We start from the raw sequence: 19,346 nt of genomic DNA, 5'->3' as shown, positions 1-19,346 counted from the left end.
GTAGGGGCACCCACTGCCCCTTCTGCTAAATGCCGAGTGGCAGCTCCTGAGCACTGCCAAAGGGGTGTAATTTGGGGTGCTTGGCCACCTCCGTCAGCTAACGTGGAGGTGGGTAAACCCAGCTACGAGAAAGCGTATGTAGTCAGCAAGCGTGGTGGGGGTTTTCCTTCCTTTCTTCGTCAGTCTGGGGGTAGAGGCGACCTTGGACGCCAACAAGCAGCCGGGGCCGCGGCGGGCGGCGCTTCCCTGCGGCCGTTGTGGTACCGGCGGGGTCACGCGCCGCCCTCTGCCGCTGGGGGCGCCGGGAGCCAGGGGGCGGGGCGGGGCGAGCGCAGGAAGCGACAGGCGTCGCGCGTGCGCGGTGGGCGGCCGCGCCGGGCCTGGCCATGGCGGACGGGGTGCTATTCCGGCGCGGCGCCGGGCAGGTGGGGCGGCGGGGCGGGGCGGGACGGGGCGAGGCGCCGCGCGTGGGCTCGGCGGGACGGGGCGCCGCGCGTGGGCTCGGGGCAGGCGGCGGGCGCCGCGCGTGGGCTCGGGGGGATGGCGCGGCGCGGCGCGGCGCGGGGGGGCGGCGCGGCGCGGCGGTAAAGCGGTCTGTGGCTTCCGCAGAGCGACGACTCGGACATCTGGGACGACACGGCGCTCATCAAGGCGTACGACAAGGCGGTGGCCTCCTTCAAGGTGAGGCGGCGGCGCCGCGGGCGGCCGCGGGGCCTGGCGGCGGCCGCGCTGCTGTGCCCGGGCCGGTGCCGGGGGCCACCCGCGTGCTTTTGTGTTTACCTCCAATGAAAAAAAACCAAAAATTTCAGCAGGTTAACTGCTGGGGATGGGGCGCTCACCCGGGACTACGCAGAGGTACGCACATGAATATAGCGGAGTCCTTAAGAAAATCACCCAGTGTGGCAAAAACACGTGTTCAGGCGCTCCCGCTTTGCCCTTTGGCTGCTGTTTTAGCCCTGCTGTAACTCCGTGTCATAGCTGGATATCGGCAGTAGCTCACTGACTTTCTTTATTTTTCTTTCTCCCGAAGAATGCGTTAAAGAACGGGGAGTGTTCAGAGCCTTCAGACAAACAGGAGCAGTGCTTGGGGACGAAGAGAAAAAACAACAAAAAAAACCGAAGTAGAAAGAAAAGCAACACAATGCCATCAAAACAGGTCACCTCAGCTGTAAATTCAAATGCCTTGTGCTGCATGTTTGTTCCTGGCTTTACTAAAAAGTAGCTTTTTCTTAGTCTTGAAAATGTGGGTGTGATGATGCTTTAGATCTTTCTTATAGGAAGCTGTTATATTGAGCACTTTACCTAAATACAAAGGAAAAAATCTTTCTGGGTGAGAGGCATATTTCTCAAGGTTGGGGACAAAAGATATGTTTGCAAAAAGGCATCCTTTTCAGTGATCATTGGTGCTGGTTCTTACCTGCCTCTCTCGCTTCTGTTCCAGTGGAAAGTTGGTGACAGCTGTAACGCTGTTTGGTCTGAGGATGGCAATGTGTACCTAGCAACTATTGCCTCAATTAATCAGAAGAGGGGGACATGCGTTGTTATTTACACTGGATATGGGAATAAGGAAGAGCAGAACCTGTCTGATCTACTTCCTCCAGTCAGCGATGAAACAGTAAATGAGATGGGGAATTCTGGGGAGGTGAGAGGACACTTTTTTGTTCCACTGAAAAGGAAAGAGAAAGCAGGAGAATCAACTTTTCCGTATTTTTCCTACCCTGCAGTGGTGAGACAGGGCGTGTGAGAATCAGAACACGTTTCTGTTGTGAAGGCATACAAACTGAAAGAGGGAATGAAAGCATCCACTTGAACTCAGTATGGATGAAAGGGAGGGGGCAATGAAGATACCTATGAGTGAAAGATAACATGGCTAAAATGATAAGCAACGAAGATAAGATTATCAGATACTTCCCGAGTGGCCTAGAGAACTGACAGTAGAACTGGGAGGCGAGAGAGAGAGAAGGAAGGATGTGGACAGGGCTTTCCAAGTACAGTTTTACACTGAAACTACTGTTTAATGCATATCATAAAAATATGTCTTGGTCTTCTAGAATGAAAATGAGACTCAGTATTCAACAGATGAAAGTGAAAAATCTTTCCAGTCACCTCAAAACAAAAACTGCACAAAAGCTAGATTCTCCCCTCAAAACTTACGTTTTCCCATACCCCATGCAGCTCCAGGCCTGGGAAAGGTAAGCTCAGCCTTATGAGAAGCAATTCTTGTACCACTCTTGATTCTGCTGTCTCAGTCATGAGACAATAGGATGATATTTAACATTGAGACTTTCTTACAAAATGTAGTTACATACATGCTTATTATGCTTATTAGAACATACAAGTGCAGAATTTCCTCATAGCTGGCCATGGTGTAGACCTTTTGCAGAGTTGCTGCCTAGTGAGAAAGCATTCTTTCTAGCCACCATTTGCTTTTCAATTGCCTTGTGCAAGCTTTTTATCTTGACTGTAAAATGTAACTTAAAGGAGGGTTTTTGTGCCCTGGACAGTGATGGTACTGTTAATAATCGTACTGTTGATGCTTTAAAATTGCGTGTTTACAAGCCAGTTCATACATCTCACAACTGCACATGATATTGTAGGCAGTGAAAGTGATGTCCCGATGTCGCAGAATATAGCTGTCAGCTGTAGCTTCCCTATTGACTCACCAGGGCTGTGGTCCCGCTCTTCAGTATTCATATCGTGTAGGGGTCTAAACAACAGTGCAGCTAAACATTGCATTTTGTTTTCTAAATATTGTCTTTAGTGCAAGATTTCTATGTAAGGCTTTCTTTTATGTTTCTCTTACACATAACAGTTTTGTATCTGTGCTCTTATTAAGGAAATATGCACATGAGCATAATGGAAATGGCACGTTCCATGTAAACATAGAAGTGAATTTAGCCAGCGTGTGTCCCCAACCCCACAGGAATGGAGAAATTATCTGCCAGTGGAGAATATAAGTTTCTTCACGTGAAAGTGCAACCACAGACTTCTCTTTAGAAAACAAAAATGCTTATGTTAAATAGTACCGTTTCAGTTCCTTAACCTCCAATGACATAGCTAATGTAGATTATACTTCTCTAGTCGTGGAATGCTGTATTGAAATAAATAGCTACTGTGTGTTCTTATTGCTGTTTCATTAAATTGTTGTGATGTGTTGCCTTTAGTTAGGGTTTGTGAATTGTTTCAAATAATTCTCTTAAATAAAATCCTAATGCCTTAAATTTCTTTTTAACTTGAACTATTCTATTATTTCAATATAGCCTGGATCAAAACTCAATACACCTCCACCATTTTTATCATGCTGGCCCCCACCCTTCCCAACAGGACCACCGGTAAGTGATGGTAGAGTGAGGAGAAAATGCTAGATGAGTATTGGTGATCTCCAGTTTTCTAATGGAATGTGCTGCTCTGCTGTGTTTTTAGAACACATTTATTACAGTGTATTTTCTGGGTATTGTCCATGCACTTAATTTACAGTATCACAAGAATCTAATGTGTAAGGCATGGCATGTACTCATTTTGTTGTGACAGCAAAGCTGTTGGTAAGAATATCGAGAGAAATATTATTTGTATGAAGAGAAATAAACTCTCAAATGGGTTGTGTGCCTTTCACTTGATTAACAGCATTTTACTGATATAGGCAAATATTTTTCCTAAATAAAACTTCATATATGTAAACAGTCAGGCTGTAGGAACCCTGTTTCTCTCAGGCTTTGGCAATTAAATGTTTTCAGAAAACATCAACTCTTATTTGACTGCCTTTTAAAGAATATTTTGAGGATATACTCTTGTTTTTCAGTTTTATGTGCTGATCATTTAGAACTAGTTGCTATCTAACCCAGGATGTGCCCCACTGAAACACAGACAAGTCACATTCTCTTTTGTAATTTCTTAGCTCATTCCTCCTCCACCACCTATGGGGCCAGACTCTCCTGAGGATGATGAAGCATTGGGAAGTATGTTGATAGCCTGGTACATGAGCGGTTATCACACCGGGTATTACTTGGTATGTGCTACTTCTGTTTTGAAATGTCTTTGTAATCTTGCTCTGGTGTTGCTGCTGCTGCTTTCAGCGAAAAGTTAATGGGGAATGTTGTTTTTTGGCCCTCTTATTCTAACGTGATAGCTAGATTTAAGGGTATTTCACATTGTGTAAGTATTCTCATCTTTGCGTAGGAGAAGATGCTTGTTTGCTTAAGTCACGAGTCACATATGTATGTACGGTCAATGTTGCTTTAGGCCTTTGTTCCACAGAAGATGTCTTGTTAGGCCCTGGTAGAGCCAGTGTGACTGCCCTGAAACAAGCAGTTCTGTTTTTGTGGACAGGTGGTGTAAATCTCAATATGATTATTATGCGATAGTTTTCTATGGATTTTCTTTGAGGATTGGTGGTAGCATAATGCTTAGAATCAGATTTGGCATTTTTGGAAAGACTTCATTCTTTCATAATTGTTTCAGGCAGTTGTGGAGGTTTGTCATGAGCTGTCAGTGTAGCTGTGAAAAGTCTATGACAGAGCGTTGATTTCTGTTTTCTTTGTACGCTCACTAAGGAAGAAGATTGCAGAAGGAGTTCAACTCTTGGCATTGGGGAAGTTGGGGAATGGGGCGGTGGCTGTTTAGGGTATTTTCGAAAGACGAACTTTGGCATTTCTTGCCACAGATTATGTAACTGTGGGTTTCTTTAATTTACTTTTCATTGAACATGTAATACTGGTCTGAAATTACTGTGTAGAGACACTGATTATGATGAAGGCATACAGTTTGGCATCTGTCCTTTTTAATCCTCCAGTTCTGATAGCCGCAAAGAATTAAAAGCTACTCTTGATTTATAAATGACTTTTAAAAAAAAGTCCTAAAATGTTTTTATTCTGTGGCTTAAGCTTTTATTTTCATGTTAGTAAAAACAGGACTTTGTTAAATTGTGTCCTGTAGGGTTTAAAGCAGAGTCGAATGGAAGCTGCCCTAGAGAGAGAACCCCATCCTAAATAACTGAATATCCATCATTGTCTTGAAGGATTGTAAGTAAGTAAGTATTGTAATTTTATGCTAAACAAAGATACACTGTTAGCTGAGAAGTTTGTTTGAAATTACATTTTGTGTTATGAGCTCTCGGAGAGCTTGACACCCATGCAAATGCTTTGGGCTCCAAGAATTGCTAGTGCTCTCATGCCTCAGTTTCTGCCAGCATTGATCCCTTCTTGCTTAGCAGCAATGGAATAGTATTTTCCTGGCCAGAGGAAAAGAAAGAATTTTCTTACTCTGATGAGAAAGTTAATTACTGCATCTCTCTACATCAGATTTAACAGGATATCTGACTTGAATTATTAAGGCAGCTACTTTGATTGTTTATGAGGGACTTTGAAAATAAGCTGTTAAGTGAAATGCAGTTTTCACAGCTATGTACATATCTTTAGACACAATTACTTTATGAAGGATATCTAGTTAAGTTTTGTTTTCAGGACAAGATGACATTTAATTTTTATATTCTGTTGAATTATTCCCTGCTCATTACTTTTGTGCCTGTGGTTTTATCTGAAATTATTTGTGTAGAACTCTGATACAGTGTTCAGTTCCTTACAGAACAAAACTCTATTCTGTCATGTACTCCTTTTTCTGAGTTTGACAAGCATCTCATTGCTGTGCAGATGAGTTATTCATGTTTTTTAAAAAAAGTCCACATGTACTGACTTAAATTTTGTTTCTCTTTTAAAGCCAGATACAAATCTCTCCCACGGAGAGGGGTATATCACTTGTGAACTGGTTGATGGTGAAGATCAGAATTTTATCAAGACAACCTCAACATTTTGTTAATAGTGATAACTAGTAGACAAATTACTGGAGACTAGTAATTATATGTGCATTGAAACAGGCTGTTTCTTAAAGACATCCAGTCAAACCTATCTTTAGTAAGCACTGCAGAAATAAAATCAGTAAAACGTTCTTTACTTCCTTGAAACAATTTTAAGCCTAATGTGAATTAAAAAAAAAAGCCCTACTTGATAGATTTCTTTCATCGCTCAGTTTAACACCTCTTGTAACTATTTGGTCTTGTATTCCTTAGACTTTTGATCTGAATTTTTTCATCTGAATTACAATCCCCGTGCTTTTCAATGGAACAAGCAAGTACAGTATTTTCTGCCGAGACACAGTTAGAGCAGCAGTGTACATTACTGTAGCCACTGATGGCAGTGATCTAGAAAATAGTATACCACCATATTGAGAGAGATACCTATTTTTATGGTTAAGATCAGAATCCTGAATGATAGTTGAACTCAAAAAGCTTCTTTTTTTTTTTTGTTTCACATGTCTGTGAGTAAAGTTTACTTCCAAACTTTGAATTTAGGTGTGGTTTTGTTTGATTGTTTTTTAGTTTCCATAAAATCTGTCTGCTATACGAGTTGCTGAAATATGCCAGCAAATTTTTGCTAGGTGGCCTTCTTAACTACTCTTATGGTACCATATTAAAACTAACATGGAAAAATCAAGCTATGAAAAGGTAATAAAAAGTATGAATTTATACCTCAGCCCCTTCAGTCTTAACTCTTGTAAAATGAAAGCTGCAGCTACAAAACTAGACAATGATTTAGTTAGCACCAGCAGTTTGCATTTCAGGTAAAGTAGCCAAATGTGGGCCTGAATTCTGCTGTATTCAGTTCCTTTCCCTGTGGTGGTGAATCTCAGAAGAATAATTTTCCCACAAATAATTGTGCAAAAAGAGAACAGCATGAACTGAAGTCTTAACTGCCATAAACAAATTTGAAGGCTTTTCTCTCATTGCCTAGCTAAAGTAAACTAAGACTGCTCTGCTTGCAGTGATGCAAAGGTTCTAAGTCAGCAGTTCAGCAACTGTTATTTAGCAGTTTTAGCAAATGCTAAAGAGGCATAAATTGCCACATCCTTCTAAACTAGATATGTGCTAGTATCTGGCACTAGATTACAGAAAGTCACGTTCATCAGTTTTTAGAGCTAGTGAAATCTGGTGTCTAATATTATTTTTAATGCCATCATGACTATAAATGATCTATAAATAATCTTGCAAGCAAGTCAAGTTTTCCAACATTAATCCAACAAAATCTCCTCTTCTGTGGTCCTTTTACATTGCCTTAACACTGCTGTAGAAGAGACTGACATATTTCATCTTGGTTAAAATTTTACAGTACGTGTTTATTTGCAGTGCAGGTGTATAACTCATAACACAGGGAAAAAAACAAACGCTTTCAAACTAGTCTTGAATACTTGGTGAAAGTGGCAAGAGCCATTCCCAGGATAATTTTAAACTCCTGGACTGCGGATGCTGCTCTTTCATGATATCAAACATTTTAAGGTCCTCTGCATCAAGTAGCCACCCCAGCATTCCTATTGTCACAAGGCCAGGCAGTCGAGAAACACACTGGACAAAAGATGTGCACTGGCTTTGCTCTGATGCATGAACATAAAACTGATATTCAGATCTTTAAACTAGGCGTGTTATTCAGTGTTTTGAAGAAGTTTCTCCAACGGGTTTCTTTAACACTGTGATTTGCTAACGATGAGAGCTCTTCAAGCTTCTGGAAACCTCCGCTCGCTGCAACCTTTGCTGCAAAAATATACAGATGTCAGTAAGGATTTAAAGATGCTCCAAAACCCATCTGAAACATGAACACAGATAAAATGAAGCTGAGACATCATACATGGAAATAGATTAGAACAAAATCGTTGCTAGTAGGCTGAAAAAGCAGAACTTTGAACTCTTCTCTTTTCCTCCTTGGCTGTCCAGAGGTAATGTGTTAATGTTAATTAAGCGTTTTTACAACTCAGATTGAGGAGAATTGATAAAATAGAGGATATTTTAGCAGATATACTTATGCCTTAAGTAATAGAATAAGGCATCCATATGTTTAAGGGTATTTCAGTAGCATTACTCTGACAGAGCAAACCAGATAGATACAGTGCCAGCTTATGCAACCACTTGAGGACCCACCAAAACAAAAGGAATTACTGAATGCCAGGAAAAAAAAGAAAAAAAATCATTCTCTTGATCGCTGGTAAGAGATGTGGATAGTACATCCTATGCTTAGGAAGTCTTGATTTCTGCAATATCTGCTTGAAAATTTTTTAGTAGTTGGCATAATTTAGACCTTCTCATGAGTTTCTGAAACTGCCAGTGGAATGTCAGACACCCGCTCAGCTTCACATAGGTGCAAAATGCTGAGCTTAATCTCTTACATGCCCAAATCCCACCATGTATGCTTTTCATTCTTGCCTTATGGTCACTCTATTTATGCGCTTTGACTCTGTCATCAAGTCACTGCAGTATACTAAAATATGCATGTCAAAAATAAAGGTAGATGATATGACAGACTTAGCATTTGTTTATGCAAGAAGGCATTTTTCCTTGCCTATGTATAAAACAGTATTTGGAAGAGTTTACTAAGTTTAACTACAAGAAATATTTTGGTAATACACAGTTTTAACGAACTGCATATAAATGGCTAAGCTAATACAGCTAACAGAGTCAAAGCTTGATTCTAAGTCGTTACTTTTTTTGCACTGTAATTATTTTTATTTTAATATCTTACACATTTCATGAAAGACAAGGAACTAAGGCATTTGGAAAGAGGTTTCATACAAATTGATAAAGTCTGGGTGAGCGAGAAATATTTTGGGCTGTACATAAACCAAACAGAAAGAGATCATAGCCATTAAAAATGACAAGTAATTTGCTACTGTTTCAATGTGTATGAACAGAATTTATCCTGAAGTAGCATCTTTCCTGCTTGGAAGTGTTATTTCATACACTTGATGTTCAATCCTTTAACTCACCTATTTCCAACAGGCTGTCATCATCCAGAGATAGGGTAAATGAGAAGTATCTGAGATGCAGCAGACATAGACACTGCTGAACAATCAGTTTGGCTGCAGACCTTATCCCTTTCCTGAGGGAAGGATGAGCACCTCCAGGTTGAAAAGAAAACCTCAATTGTAAGCTGCAGAGAGAGGAAGAAGTTCTTTCCCATTAAGATTAAACAAGAATCCATATTCCTAAATCTCTGGCAATGTCAGTTAGTGATAGCAGCAGGGTCAAGTAGGAAGTTGAAATTATGAACACCGTGTTACTATGAGCATTCTTTCAGCAGACCCCCCCCCACCATTGTTGCAAGAGTGGATTCATTCTTTAATTTGATAGCTTGAAAAGGTCATCAGCAGAAAAGGCAGAATTACTTCTCCAGAAAGGCTCTAAGAGGTCTTGTGAGCCTCCTAAACATGAAAGAGATCTTCCATGCTGTCTTCCATGCTGCTAACTCGAAGGACAAAGAGCAGGGGGAAAAAAAAGGAATCAGGGTAATCCCCTGTTCCCAAAATGCAAGTCCTCAGCCTATTCCTGTTCCATGTAGATATGGTTTTGTAAGAAGATCATGTTTTTCCAGAGCAATCATCTTGGTTTTCAGAGGTGCTCTGTGGAGGATTATCTGGAGGAAAATGGACATGTGATCAATCCAGCCCTAATGCTAATAGCAAGAGTGTGAAAGTAGGTTTTGTGGCCTACCGGTAAGGTTACTAGAGGGCATGCAATGTGGTGAGAAACTGTCCTTGGAACGAGAAAAACAACTCCCAGATGTTCAGTAAGGAACTTACGGGCTTAGGGGAGTTTCTTTGCCTCCTCGTGGACAATACATGCTATCCAATCACATACTGTTCAGATGTGCGTGCTAAATGAACATGTACCAATCACTGTATAGTTTGATTCACATGATCACAGTTAAAGCATATAAAAGATGCTATTCGGGCTTAATAAAGTGTCAGCATTTAATCATATCGATTGGCATGCTGTCCATTTATCTCCCGCAGTGCTGAATACCCGATTCCGCAACTTAGGACAGCCATCCACCTCACTATACTCATCCATCTCAGAAGGACATGGATGCATGTCGTTCATTCAAGCCCTTCATCACAAACTATGTTTTGTGATACCTGATTTAACATTTTAGTCCAGCTACTGTCCAGTATCTCAAATTACATTTAAGCTAATAAAGTCACTTAATCAGATTTCCAAAAGGATTTGAAACAAAATAATTCTGTCAATGTAACAAATGAGATCAGCAGAAAAGGAAGATATATACAAACCAAAGATTTCAGAAGCTTCCTTGTCATCAAAAAATTGACTGTTAAGATCCAGCACTTTGAGAGAGACAAGACTGGGCAGAGCAGCCGCTAGGAGAAAAGAAAAAGAAAAAGTCTTTATTATCATACTTGCAACTTACAATTAGTAGTTCCTTTAAACTACTAAGATATAACAAATTAGTTTTTTTATGTTAAATAGTTGTCCTACCTACAGAAAGCAAGTGTTGATCTCTCAAAAACGACCCAGTTAACTTGATTTCTGTTAATTTCTTGCATGAAGAAATTGCAGCCAGATGGGATTCAGAATCAAAGTAGCCAGAGTAGTTCAGATGAAAACCAGAGAAGTCTTGGACACTGTCAGTAAGCTCAACTACAAAACAAAGTGTTGTAACACTGAAGATTCATTGTACAGTGAATAAAGAATCAAAAAATCAAGAAGGCTCTACTAGCTCCACCTGTGAATTATACTACAGAAGGATGTATCTTCTATCCCAACAAAAGGAAGTGAGATACAAAGACAAATGGAAGCAGCAGCTTGATTCCTTTCTTAAGTTATCACACAGAAGAGCAATCAGAATCTTCTTGTTTTGTTTAAATTCACCACTTGTATAAATCAGATCTCTTTTTTCACTGTATTTTAGTAAGACAAAGAGCAAGTAAGCTTTAAAAATAGCCTTATCACTGAATATGTTTCTCTTTAGGTGCTGTATCCAATATGCAGCAAGAGACACCATAAAAAAGTGGTGTCTTTAGAATGGTCTGCACAAACTTTTCAGTCTCCAGCCTAAAGAGAAGCTCCTCCACAAGGACGATATTGTATGAGAACAATTTCTTTAGTGCATACATAGTGCCAGACAGTGGAAACACCATACTTAATGTTTGCACACTTACAGATTTCCCTGGTCCTGTTAGTACAGACAGCAACAACCACACAATGTTGGTAGAGACTTTGGTAGAGATTTGGTAGAGACAATGTTGGTAGAGACTTTCTCCTGCAATGAATACATGACACATGTCAGAAATCATCATGTACACGATTTTTTCCTCATTAACATGACAGCAGTGTAACAACAACAATGATTATTTAATCAGTTTACATCGATAGCCTCCATCTACTAATGGAATTAGTAGCTTTTTAAATCAGGAATAATAAAAAATTAAATCAGGGGAAAAATCTCGTAGAATTGAGAGTCTCCATAGGACAGGTGAGGAACGTAACATGCCTTTTGCTTATTTTTTTCCAGAATTATGATGATGGAGCCTCTTTCCTTTTAGCTCAAAAAAAAAAAAAAAAAAAAAAAAAAAGCTTATACAGAAAAAGACAGAGGTCCCTAGACTCTGGTAATTTTTTCAGATGGTGGCTGAACACAGAATAACCTGAATAACCTGGAGGTTTCACTGCTTTGCCCTGACACTAGCCAGGTTGCTGCTTACTCTACATCAGAAGCACGTAAAACTACTGAAAGAAGCTTTTCCTCTTTTCTTCTCTTTTACATCCAACAGAAGCATGAAGAAAAGGCAGGAACCCTGGAGGGGTGAGACATCTGAAGGAACACGCAGCCACACGTGCAGCAAATCAAGGTCCCGGCTACCTGAAAGAACTGCACCAAGTCATTCTTTCCCTCTGCTTATGAGGGCAATTAGGTCTGCTGCACATTTCCCCTGGTGGAATATTACTCCATAATGTCACTCTTCTTATGATTAGAAGTCATCACCTAATTCACAGGCTAAAGTCATTCACTGCCAGTTCAAACTGTTTCCCTTTTCTGGCATTATTGTCCTTTAGCTTGTGACATCAGACAAATACAAATTATTATTATTATTATATAAGCCCAGATTAGGGCTTCCTCCTTTCTAAAAATATACCCTACTTGCAGTTCTTCAATTTGAGAGGAATGGAATGACCATATGAGAAGTGGTCATTCCATTTCAGTTCCCTTACTCCAGCTTTTGCAAAATCCATTCTGATTTTGCAACTGTGTTACTCTCCTTGTTGAAAGCTAACATAAGATTTTAGATACCAGGGCTACCTTTAACCTGTGTCCCATCTGCATTCCACAGTGGATCTTCTACTTGTTCTGTGTTTATATAGCCAATAAACTTGGTACAAACCTATATAGAAAAACTCGGCTTTGGCAAGAGTGGTGGCTTTGACACACGATTTTGCTGGCCAAGTTTTAAAAGAATCCAGTCGAACTCCTCCATCCTCAAAGATAATCAAGATGGGATCACCTTTGCAATCACAGATATTTGATATGAGGGAAAGCTTTGGTCTACTATCAGACTCTAAAGCAGGGGCAGAACTAGTTTACAAATATATCTGTCAGGCTCACAGCAAAGCAAAAACATTACAACAAAAACGTATCTTACAGAGAACTCTAAATATGTATTATTAGTTTATACCACAGATAAGAATCTTTGTTTTTCTTTCGAACCCTTCAGGTTTCATTTATTTGTCCTCTTTCACACACACACAGGCAAATGCAAGTTAGAAAGGTCTCCTTAAGCTGCACATTTAACACGGCTACAGAAAACAAATTTTTACTTGTAGCAAAGGTTTCGGAAATACAGAACCTATAATCTTTCACTCATGTAATCTTGTTTCAAGAAAAAATAAAAACAACAATCTAGAGCAGCTTTCATTGTTAATGGTGATCTACAGTAACAAATACGAAGGCAATGGTTTTTAACTTAGGGCTGAATAAAAGCCAATAGAGGTTTCTGTTCCTTTTCACCAATGGGCAGCCTACATATAGGCAACCAGTTTGGATATGCACCAAAATAAAAGCGAAACAAACTCCACTGAGAGTATGTAATTATATATAGGTTTGGGGATGGGATTCTTCTTTGGGTTTGAGGGTATTGAAAATCAGGGTCAAGGCTTAATTTGCCTGTCTTCAAGTCCCAGATAGATCCTCCATGCAAAAAAAAAAAAAAAAAAAGAAAAAAAAAAAAAGAAAAGAAAAAGAAAAAAAAAAGAAAAGATTACAAGATTACCACCACCCCAAAGAACCCACAGTAGCTTTGAATATAATTTCCTCACTAGATTTCCTACTTTGAAGGAATTCACACCTACAAAATTACAAAACAACTATTAATCCTAAACATTAATTCCAATTAAAATGCTGAGAGCAATGCTTCAGTTATTAAGAAGTATATACTCAGGATTTTTCACATCAGAAAGATAATGAAACAAGGGCAAACTTATTGGTGCCATCAGCATTGTTCATGCAACCTAGTGACTCTCTAGGAGAATAGTCGTCTGGCTTTTGCTCATAGAAAAGCCAATAGGATATCTTTAGAAGGGACATAAACCAGAACATACAATGAATAATCCAAGGTTAGGGATAGGAAAGACTTATAACATGGTCCAGTTCATCTTTCCAACCTGAAGCAAGACAGAATTAGGGACTCTCAAAAATAAAGTGCTGTTGAAATCAGTTGTCTGAATATAACAACACCGAAGAGAAAAAAAGGGGGGGGATCCAACCTTATTGCTAAGAAAAAGAGATCTCAAAACAAATCAACCTTTTTATAAATGAAGAAATATCTCTAGAATAGTCTGTTACTTACTCAGGGAACCATTTAGCATGTTCTCTCCAGGGATCATCACCATCTTCCCAATTTCCCAGACATCCACCACAAGCAAAACACTGCACTATATCTTTCTCACCTGCATGTAGAGGGCTACATTTCACAGACATTATCATACCCTTTCGTGTGTTTTACGTGAGCCACGGGACCATGAGTGTACCAGCGCATATCATCAGTTCAAACTTTACTGCTAAGGAAAGCCTTTTTCTTAGATCATAACAATTGAAGTTAAAATGGTATCTAGAACTGCTTAGATTTCCATTTAACTTGACTTGTTCAAGATTAGGAAGGCTAGTTCTAAACTTGGTGCATATCTGACAGTGAAAATATCAGGTAGGACCTTTCACCAAATTAAAACTTCAGAAGTAACTTTGAGACATTGTAAAGGCTTCATACAGTGATCTTTTTTTCTTCTTCTTCTTCATTCCAGTGAGTTAGTGTACTTGTTGGAGCTAAGTAAATAAATTCCAGAACCAAAAGACTAAGACAGAAGAACTAAAATAGCTGACCCTAAATTAAGATATTGATAGTCAACATAAACTTGACGGAAGACAGACAGGTCAGTCAAATGCTGTAGTGTCAGTATATAGAATACACAGGAAGAATGTGCCAGAAGGAGAAGGGGTATAATATGTAAGAGATATTAGAATAAAATCAACGAACTACTGGAAAGGAACACTTAATTTCTATGGTTTGAAATTTCAGCCCTATATTGGAATAATACAATACTTGGTCCAGATCACCAGCTACCCAACCAGGATGGCAAAACTGAGTACATTATGTTCAGAGAAACGAGAGGGACAACGCGGACAAAAAAAATACAATTGTATTGAGTGAAACCAGTTAGTCCCCAAGCAGACTGCACAAAGGTCACCTTGAGATGCAAAGTGGAGATGACCTTTTTTTAGAGGTTATCAGTGATAATTTTATGGAGCAAGATAGTTTTCAAGTCTACAAGAAGAATTTGACTTGGTATTGAATAATGTGCAGGGAAGAGCTCAGCATCTCATAGTGGAGGCATCCCTGTAACAGTGACTGTAATTTACTTAGATTCAACATCCCCACAGGAAGAGGAAACTTGCTAAGGCTGTGACACTTCAAAAAGGAGAATGATGGTAAAAATAAGAAAGCTGGAAAGTGTGACTGGGGGGGGAGGGGTGAAGCACCCTTACAGGCAGTAGAGAGTTCTTGAAAGATGTCATAGTGAAAGGGCAACACTAGTATGTGCTAACTATTAGAAAAGACTTGTGAAAAGTTAGAGGAAAGCAGTATGGCTGACAGCAAAATAAAACAGATTACAAGAATTAAAAAGGTATAATTCAAAAGCTAAAGTCTCTGAGTAGAGAAAAAGAAGGCTCAAAATCTCTGGCAGATTTGGTATAAAAACAAAGTCAAGCAGGCTGGAAAAGAAAGAGCTAAAGAGTAACAAGTCAAAGGAATCTAAACATTCTTCCAAAGGACAAGGAACAAAAAGCCAGTGAAAAGAGCTGGCGAGGCCAAATGATCACCAGGCTATAAAAGAACCCTTCAAAGAGGACGATGACAATTGCAGAGAAGTGGTGTCCTCTAACACGTTTGCATTGATGCTCACTGCAGTGAGTCAGGGAGATTCTCATTGTCTAAACCAGGGGGATTCCCCCATGTAGAAACTAGTCTAAGGTTGCACAAATATAGGGAGGAAGTATATGTTTCCCTTTCTTACTCTTTCCCAGGTGTTGGCTTACCATCACTGTTGGAAATCGGTCAGATGACTTCAGTCTGAACTAATACAGCCATTCTTATGCTTTTTTGAGTTCTTTTTTTGTAAAAACTTCAAACGTCTCATTTCATTCAATGTTGAAACAGAAGTATGAAGTCACAGCAGGACCAGCAGTCACGGAGTCTCAGGAAAATCATTTGATCAGACTAAGGCCCTGGCTGTATTGGGGGGGAGGGAGGGAATGTGTAATGCCTCTAAATATCATCAGTCAATATGAACTGAAATTGCTAAATGAACGAAAGGCAACCAAATTGAGCCATCTGCCATGGACAATTTTTAAGTAAGTGAGAGTTTAATAGGAATAAAGGTCCTGTCCTTGCCAATGCTATCATTTCGGGGGGTGGGGGGGGCCTGAAATTGAAAAATCTGAATTTATACAATTTACACACTAATAAAAAAAATACAGAATCTACAAATGTTGCATCCATTTAAATATTGTAAGGAGATCCACACTGTTTCATAAATCAAAACAGAAATCCTTCCAAGCATCATTTCCAGTTACCTGCAGAGAAAAATCCAACTCTGGCAAGCAAAGCAGGCTGCTTTCCTCCGGCATACAACAGACACCCGTCAACGGACTGAAGGATCGCTTCCTCCTCGTATCTGTATATATGCTCTGCCGGATTCTTCTCCAGATACTCAACACGTATGTCCTACTTTGAAATATTACCCACCTCCTTGCCAAGAACAAATTCACACATGGGATGAAGTCTCTTGTTGTTCATATGGCGAACATCTAACTTTCGTGGCAAATAAAACTAATCCGCAGCAGAAACACTGCACACTGGATTCAACATCCATGTGATAAAACCCAGCAGCTGCCATTTCTGTCTGAGACCATGAATAAGAGTTATAGGACAAGAAAGATTTTAATCTACTGCGTTCAATTCTTATGGTAGGGTTATAACCGCCTTGCAGCTGATCACGGAGCTGTTGGAATTCTGCCTCTATTTTTTTTTTTGCTAACTTTTGAAAATCCAAGTTTAGATGAGAAAAAAGAGCTTGCAATAGAGAAGGATTCAGCTCACATATTTTACCATCATCCATCTCCACTGTAGGGTTCTCTTTGGCAGACATTTTCTGAAAAAACAAGACTACCAAATTATACTACCTGCATCTTTTAAACATCATTCAGTCATCAACTCTATTACATTGTGATTTCTCCAGGTTTTAAGCACTTGATTCCAGCTTACGCCGAAGAGATAAAAGAATATAAAATAAGCTGTTGAGTCAGTATGAACAGGTATATTATTAAATATTACTGGCCAAACACAGATCACTGCTAATTCTAGCTGCCCATTGCCCTTGCTGTTGTGCACAGCAGCAAAAATCCCCATCTTGAAGCCTTTACAATTGAAGAGAGGACAGTGGAAAGGAAGAAGAGGCATAAGCAAGTGAGGAGATTCGCCCAGGGTCACGCAGGTCTGTGGCCCAAACTAAGAGTTTCATGCAATAGCTTGAAAACCTAGAATGGCCTAGGTAAACTGATATGCCTCATTATTATCCATCTCAGTTCTTCCATCCCAAAGCCATGACTGGATACTACCAGCATATTTCAAATTTCTCCTTAAATTAGACAGAACCTGAGGTAGCAGAATATACATTCCCAAATGAAAGACAGGAAGCGAAAATGAGAAATGGAAGGGAGAATTTGTTTCCTTGTATTATTTTTTATTATAAACTATTTTTATTATAAGTAGTGACTAGCAGAAATTACATCATCCTTCATCAAAAAGAACTGAAATTTCATCATTGCAAAATGAAATGAATTTGCCAGCGACATTTATTGCCAAACTTCTACTGTTAATACTTCTTTCCAATAAAGTGGCTTTATTAATGTTACCATTTCTGCTTGGCTTCTCAAATTAACTGTTCTTGTGGAAGCAATAGCTTTTTGTTCTTGCTACTAGTACTTAGTGATAAGAAACCCATAAAAAAGTAATATTTTGCTAGATGATAGTTCATACGGCAGCAAAAATGTCTACAGTTTAGTTCTTTGACATTCATAATAGCCAAATTCTGTTCTCCCCCAAACTCCAAAGAACTTTGGTCTGTTTTCTCAAATAATGGAGAGAGCTTAACAGATTTACAACATATACCAAATGATTCTAAATCCTGAATCTCCAGACTGTTATTTTTAACTCTTTCTTGCTGTTTGTAGAAATCACACAACCTGAACCCTCTCTCACAGCAAAATGTGTGTTAGATTATTTAAGTGCTTTGAAATCTCTAGGCAAAAAGGAAGTGCTGCAAAACTCTCCCTAAATTCAAAGGTTTAAGTCTTCAAGTTCTATTAGATTTTGAAAAATTACTTTTAAGAATTGCACTACAGCCACTGTATATACTTTTAAGTATGGAAAATTGATTCTAGTTCAAATTTGTTGGGTTTTTATGTAAGACACACACCCCCTCACTCCTTCAGTGGGGAGTCTGCACAAACTACAATTAAAACTGTTCCTAATGGTGCACAAGGCACAATGGACCCCACTCCAATTCTTGGAATTATGGCTGTTATGCAAAAATAAACCCAGAGATTTCATTTACTTATATTTTAATACGATTGCAACATTTACAGTCTTGGCAATCAGTTATGACTGTTAATTCAGATTGTAACTTTTATTCCTTCAAGGCTCACAATAAAGCAAGGTCCCTTACCTTTCAGAAATCCAATTCACTCCGAACAGCAGTGTGCTCTCTGTCCCAAAGCACCTTCAAACTTCTCTTTATAGTATTTTTTTTTCCCCACAGACCCACAGGATGTTTTTGTCTTTTTGCATCCTCTCTCAATAGTTCTTGTCTGAACCATATTATACAACGCTTTCACAAAATACAAGAATTTCTCATGGGCCTGTTAGTCATTGATTGACTAACCTTGTGACAGATCCAGTAAAGAAGAAAAACACGAGAACAAGAATTAAGTGGGTAGTATCTTCCCAAAAGCACAGGAAACTGAGATCCAGTGAATGCCACAAAGAGTAGAGGAGGACACATTTTCTTCATGCTGCTTTAAGTTCAAAGGCCACAGCTAAATTTCATTATATATCAGAGAAATACTGCCTTGATAGTAATTTTTCAGAGCCTAGTTTGAACTGCTCTTTCTATTCAATGAGAAGAGAGAAAAAGGACAAGCAAAATTATTATGCAGACTGCAAGCAGATAATGGAGTATACAGCCATGCACAATACACAACTTTATTTCCAACTACATTACTTTAGTATCTGGCAAGAGAAAGAGCCAGAACAGATTAAAATTGATTGTCAAAACCCTCCCCTCCCTTCACCCCCCAAAATGCTGATTGTGAAGACAAAAATACTGTTAGAAAATATCATACCACAAGACTGTCACTCACATCAGAATAACAAAGAGCCAAACGGTTCTGGCATTCCTCTGGCTTGGAACAGCTTATGAAACCATATCAAAACCCTTTTTGTCCTTTTTCTGCTAGTTCTTGAGTACAGCCTTAAATATCCGCATTAGCTGCATCTCAGCTAAGTAGCCCAACCACCAGGCTAACAGGCACTGCGATCACATGATTCCACAAAGGGTTTATAAAGATTTTTGTTTCATTCTGCACAGAAACAAACATAGATGCTGAAACTCTCATTCCCCCCTACCCCAAACAGCAGAATTCTTGCTTTCTGGCCAGCCAGCAGGCATAAACCTTAGACTAAGCACATAAGGAGCTATGTTAAAAAGAGAAAACTTGCACATTTAAAGGATTTGAAACAAAAATTGCTTGTGAAAACCGGGAAAATAACATGTGTGTTTTGCATGCAGTAAGTATAAAAAAAATGGGGAACTGCGTAAGTCAGGGGGTTACATTTTTACTGGCTTGCATTTTAAATTCTTTTTGAAATGTCTTCCAACTAATTGCTCAAAAATATCTTTGTTA

At 39.3% G+C, this 19,346-nt stretch overlaps 1 protein-coding gene and 1 pseudogene across 5 annotated transcripts; one reads left to right on the top strand and one right to left on the bottom strand.

Moving 5' to 3' along the window:
* Window positions 1-290: 290 nt before the first annotated feature.
* Window positions 291-12,738, top strand: LOC135323527 (survival of motor neuron protein-like). 5 transcript variants are annotated; one of them, XM_064500462.1, is made up of 9 exons: window positions 291-425; window positions 610-681; window positions 1,031-1,156; window positions 1,442-1,642; window positions 2,052-2,192; window positions 3,261-3,332; window positions 3,896-4,006; window positions 4,933-5,018; window positions 11,605-12,738. In XM_064500462.1, the coding sequence occupies exons 1-8, from the start codon at window positions 387-389 to the stop codon at window positions 4,987-4,989; spliced, it is 819 nt and encodes a 272-aa protein (XP_064356532.1). In that variant the 5' UTR covers window positions 291-386; the 3' UTR covers window positions 4,990-5,018; window positions 11,605-12,738. The 5 variants fall into 5 exon arrangements, with proteins under 5 accessions (XP_064356532.1, XP_064356531.1, XP_064356530.1 ...); XM_064500461.1 differs by having other exon boundaries at window positions 4,933-5,022; XM_064500460.1 differs by lacking the exon at window positions 11,605-12,738 and adding an exon at window positions 5,713-6,338.
* Window positions 7,144-18,498, bottom strand: LOC135324478 (baculoviral IAP repeat-containing protein 1-like; annotated as a pseudogene).
* Between the last annotated feature and the right edge of the window lie 848 nt (window positions 18,499-19,346).

This window comes from Dromaius novaehollandiae, chromosome W (assembly GCF_036370855.1).
Source record: "Dromaius novaehollandiae isolate bDroNov1 chromosome W, bDroNov1.hap1, whole genome shotgun sequence".
Classification (NCBI taxonomy): Eukaryota; Metazoa; Chordata; class Aves; order Casuariiformes; family Dromaiidae; genus Dromaius; species Dromaius novaehollandiae.
This window is presented reverse-complemented; position numbering and strand designations above follow the sequence as displayed.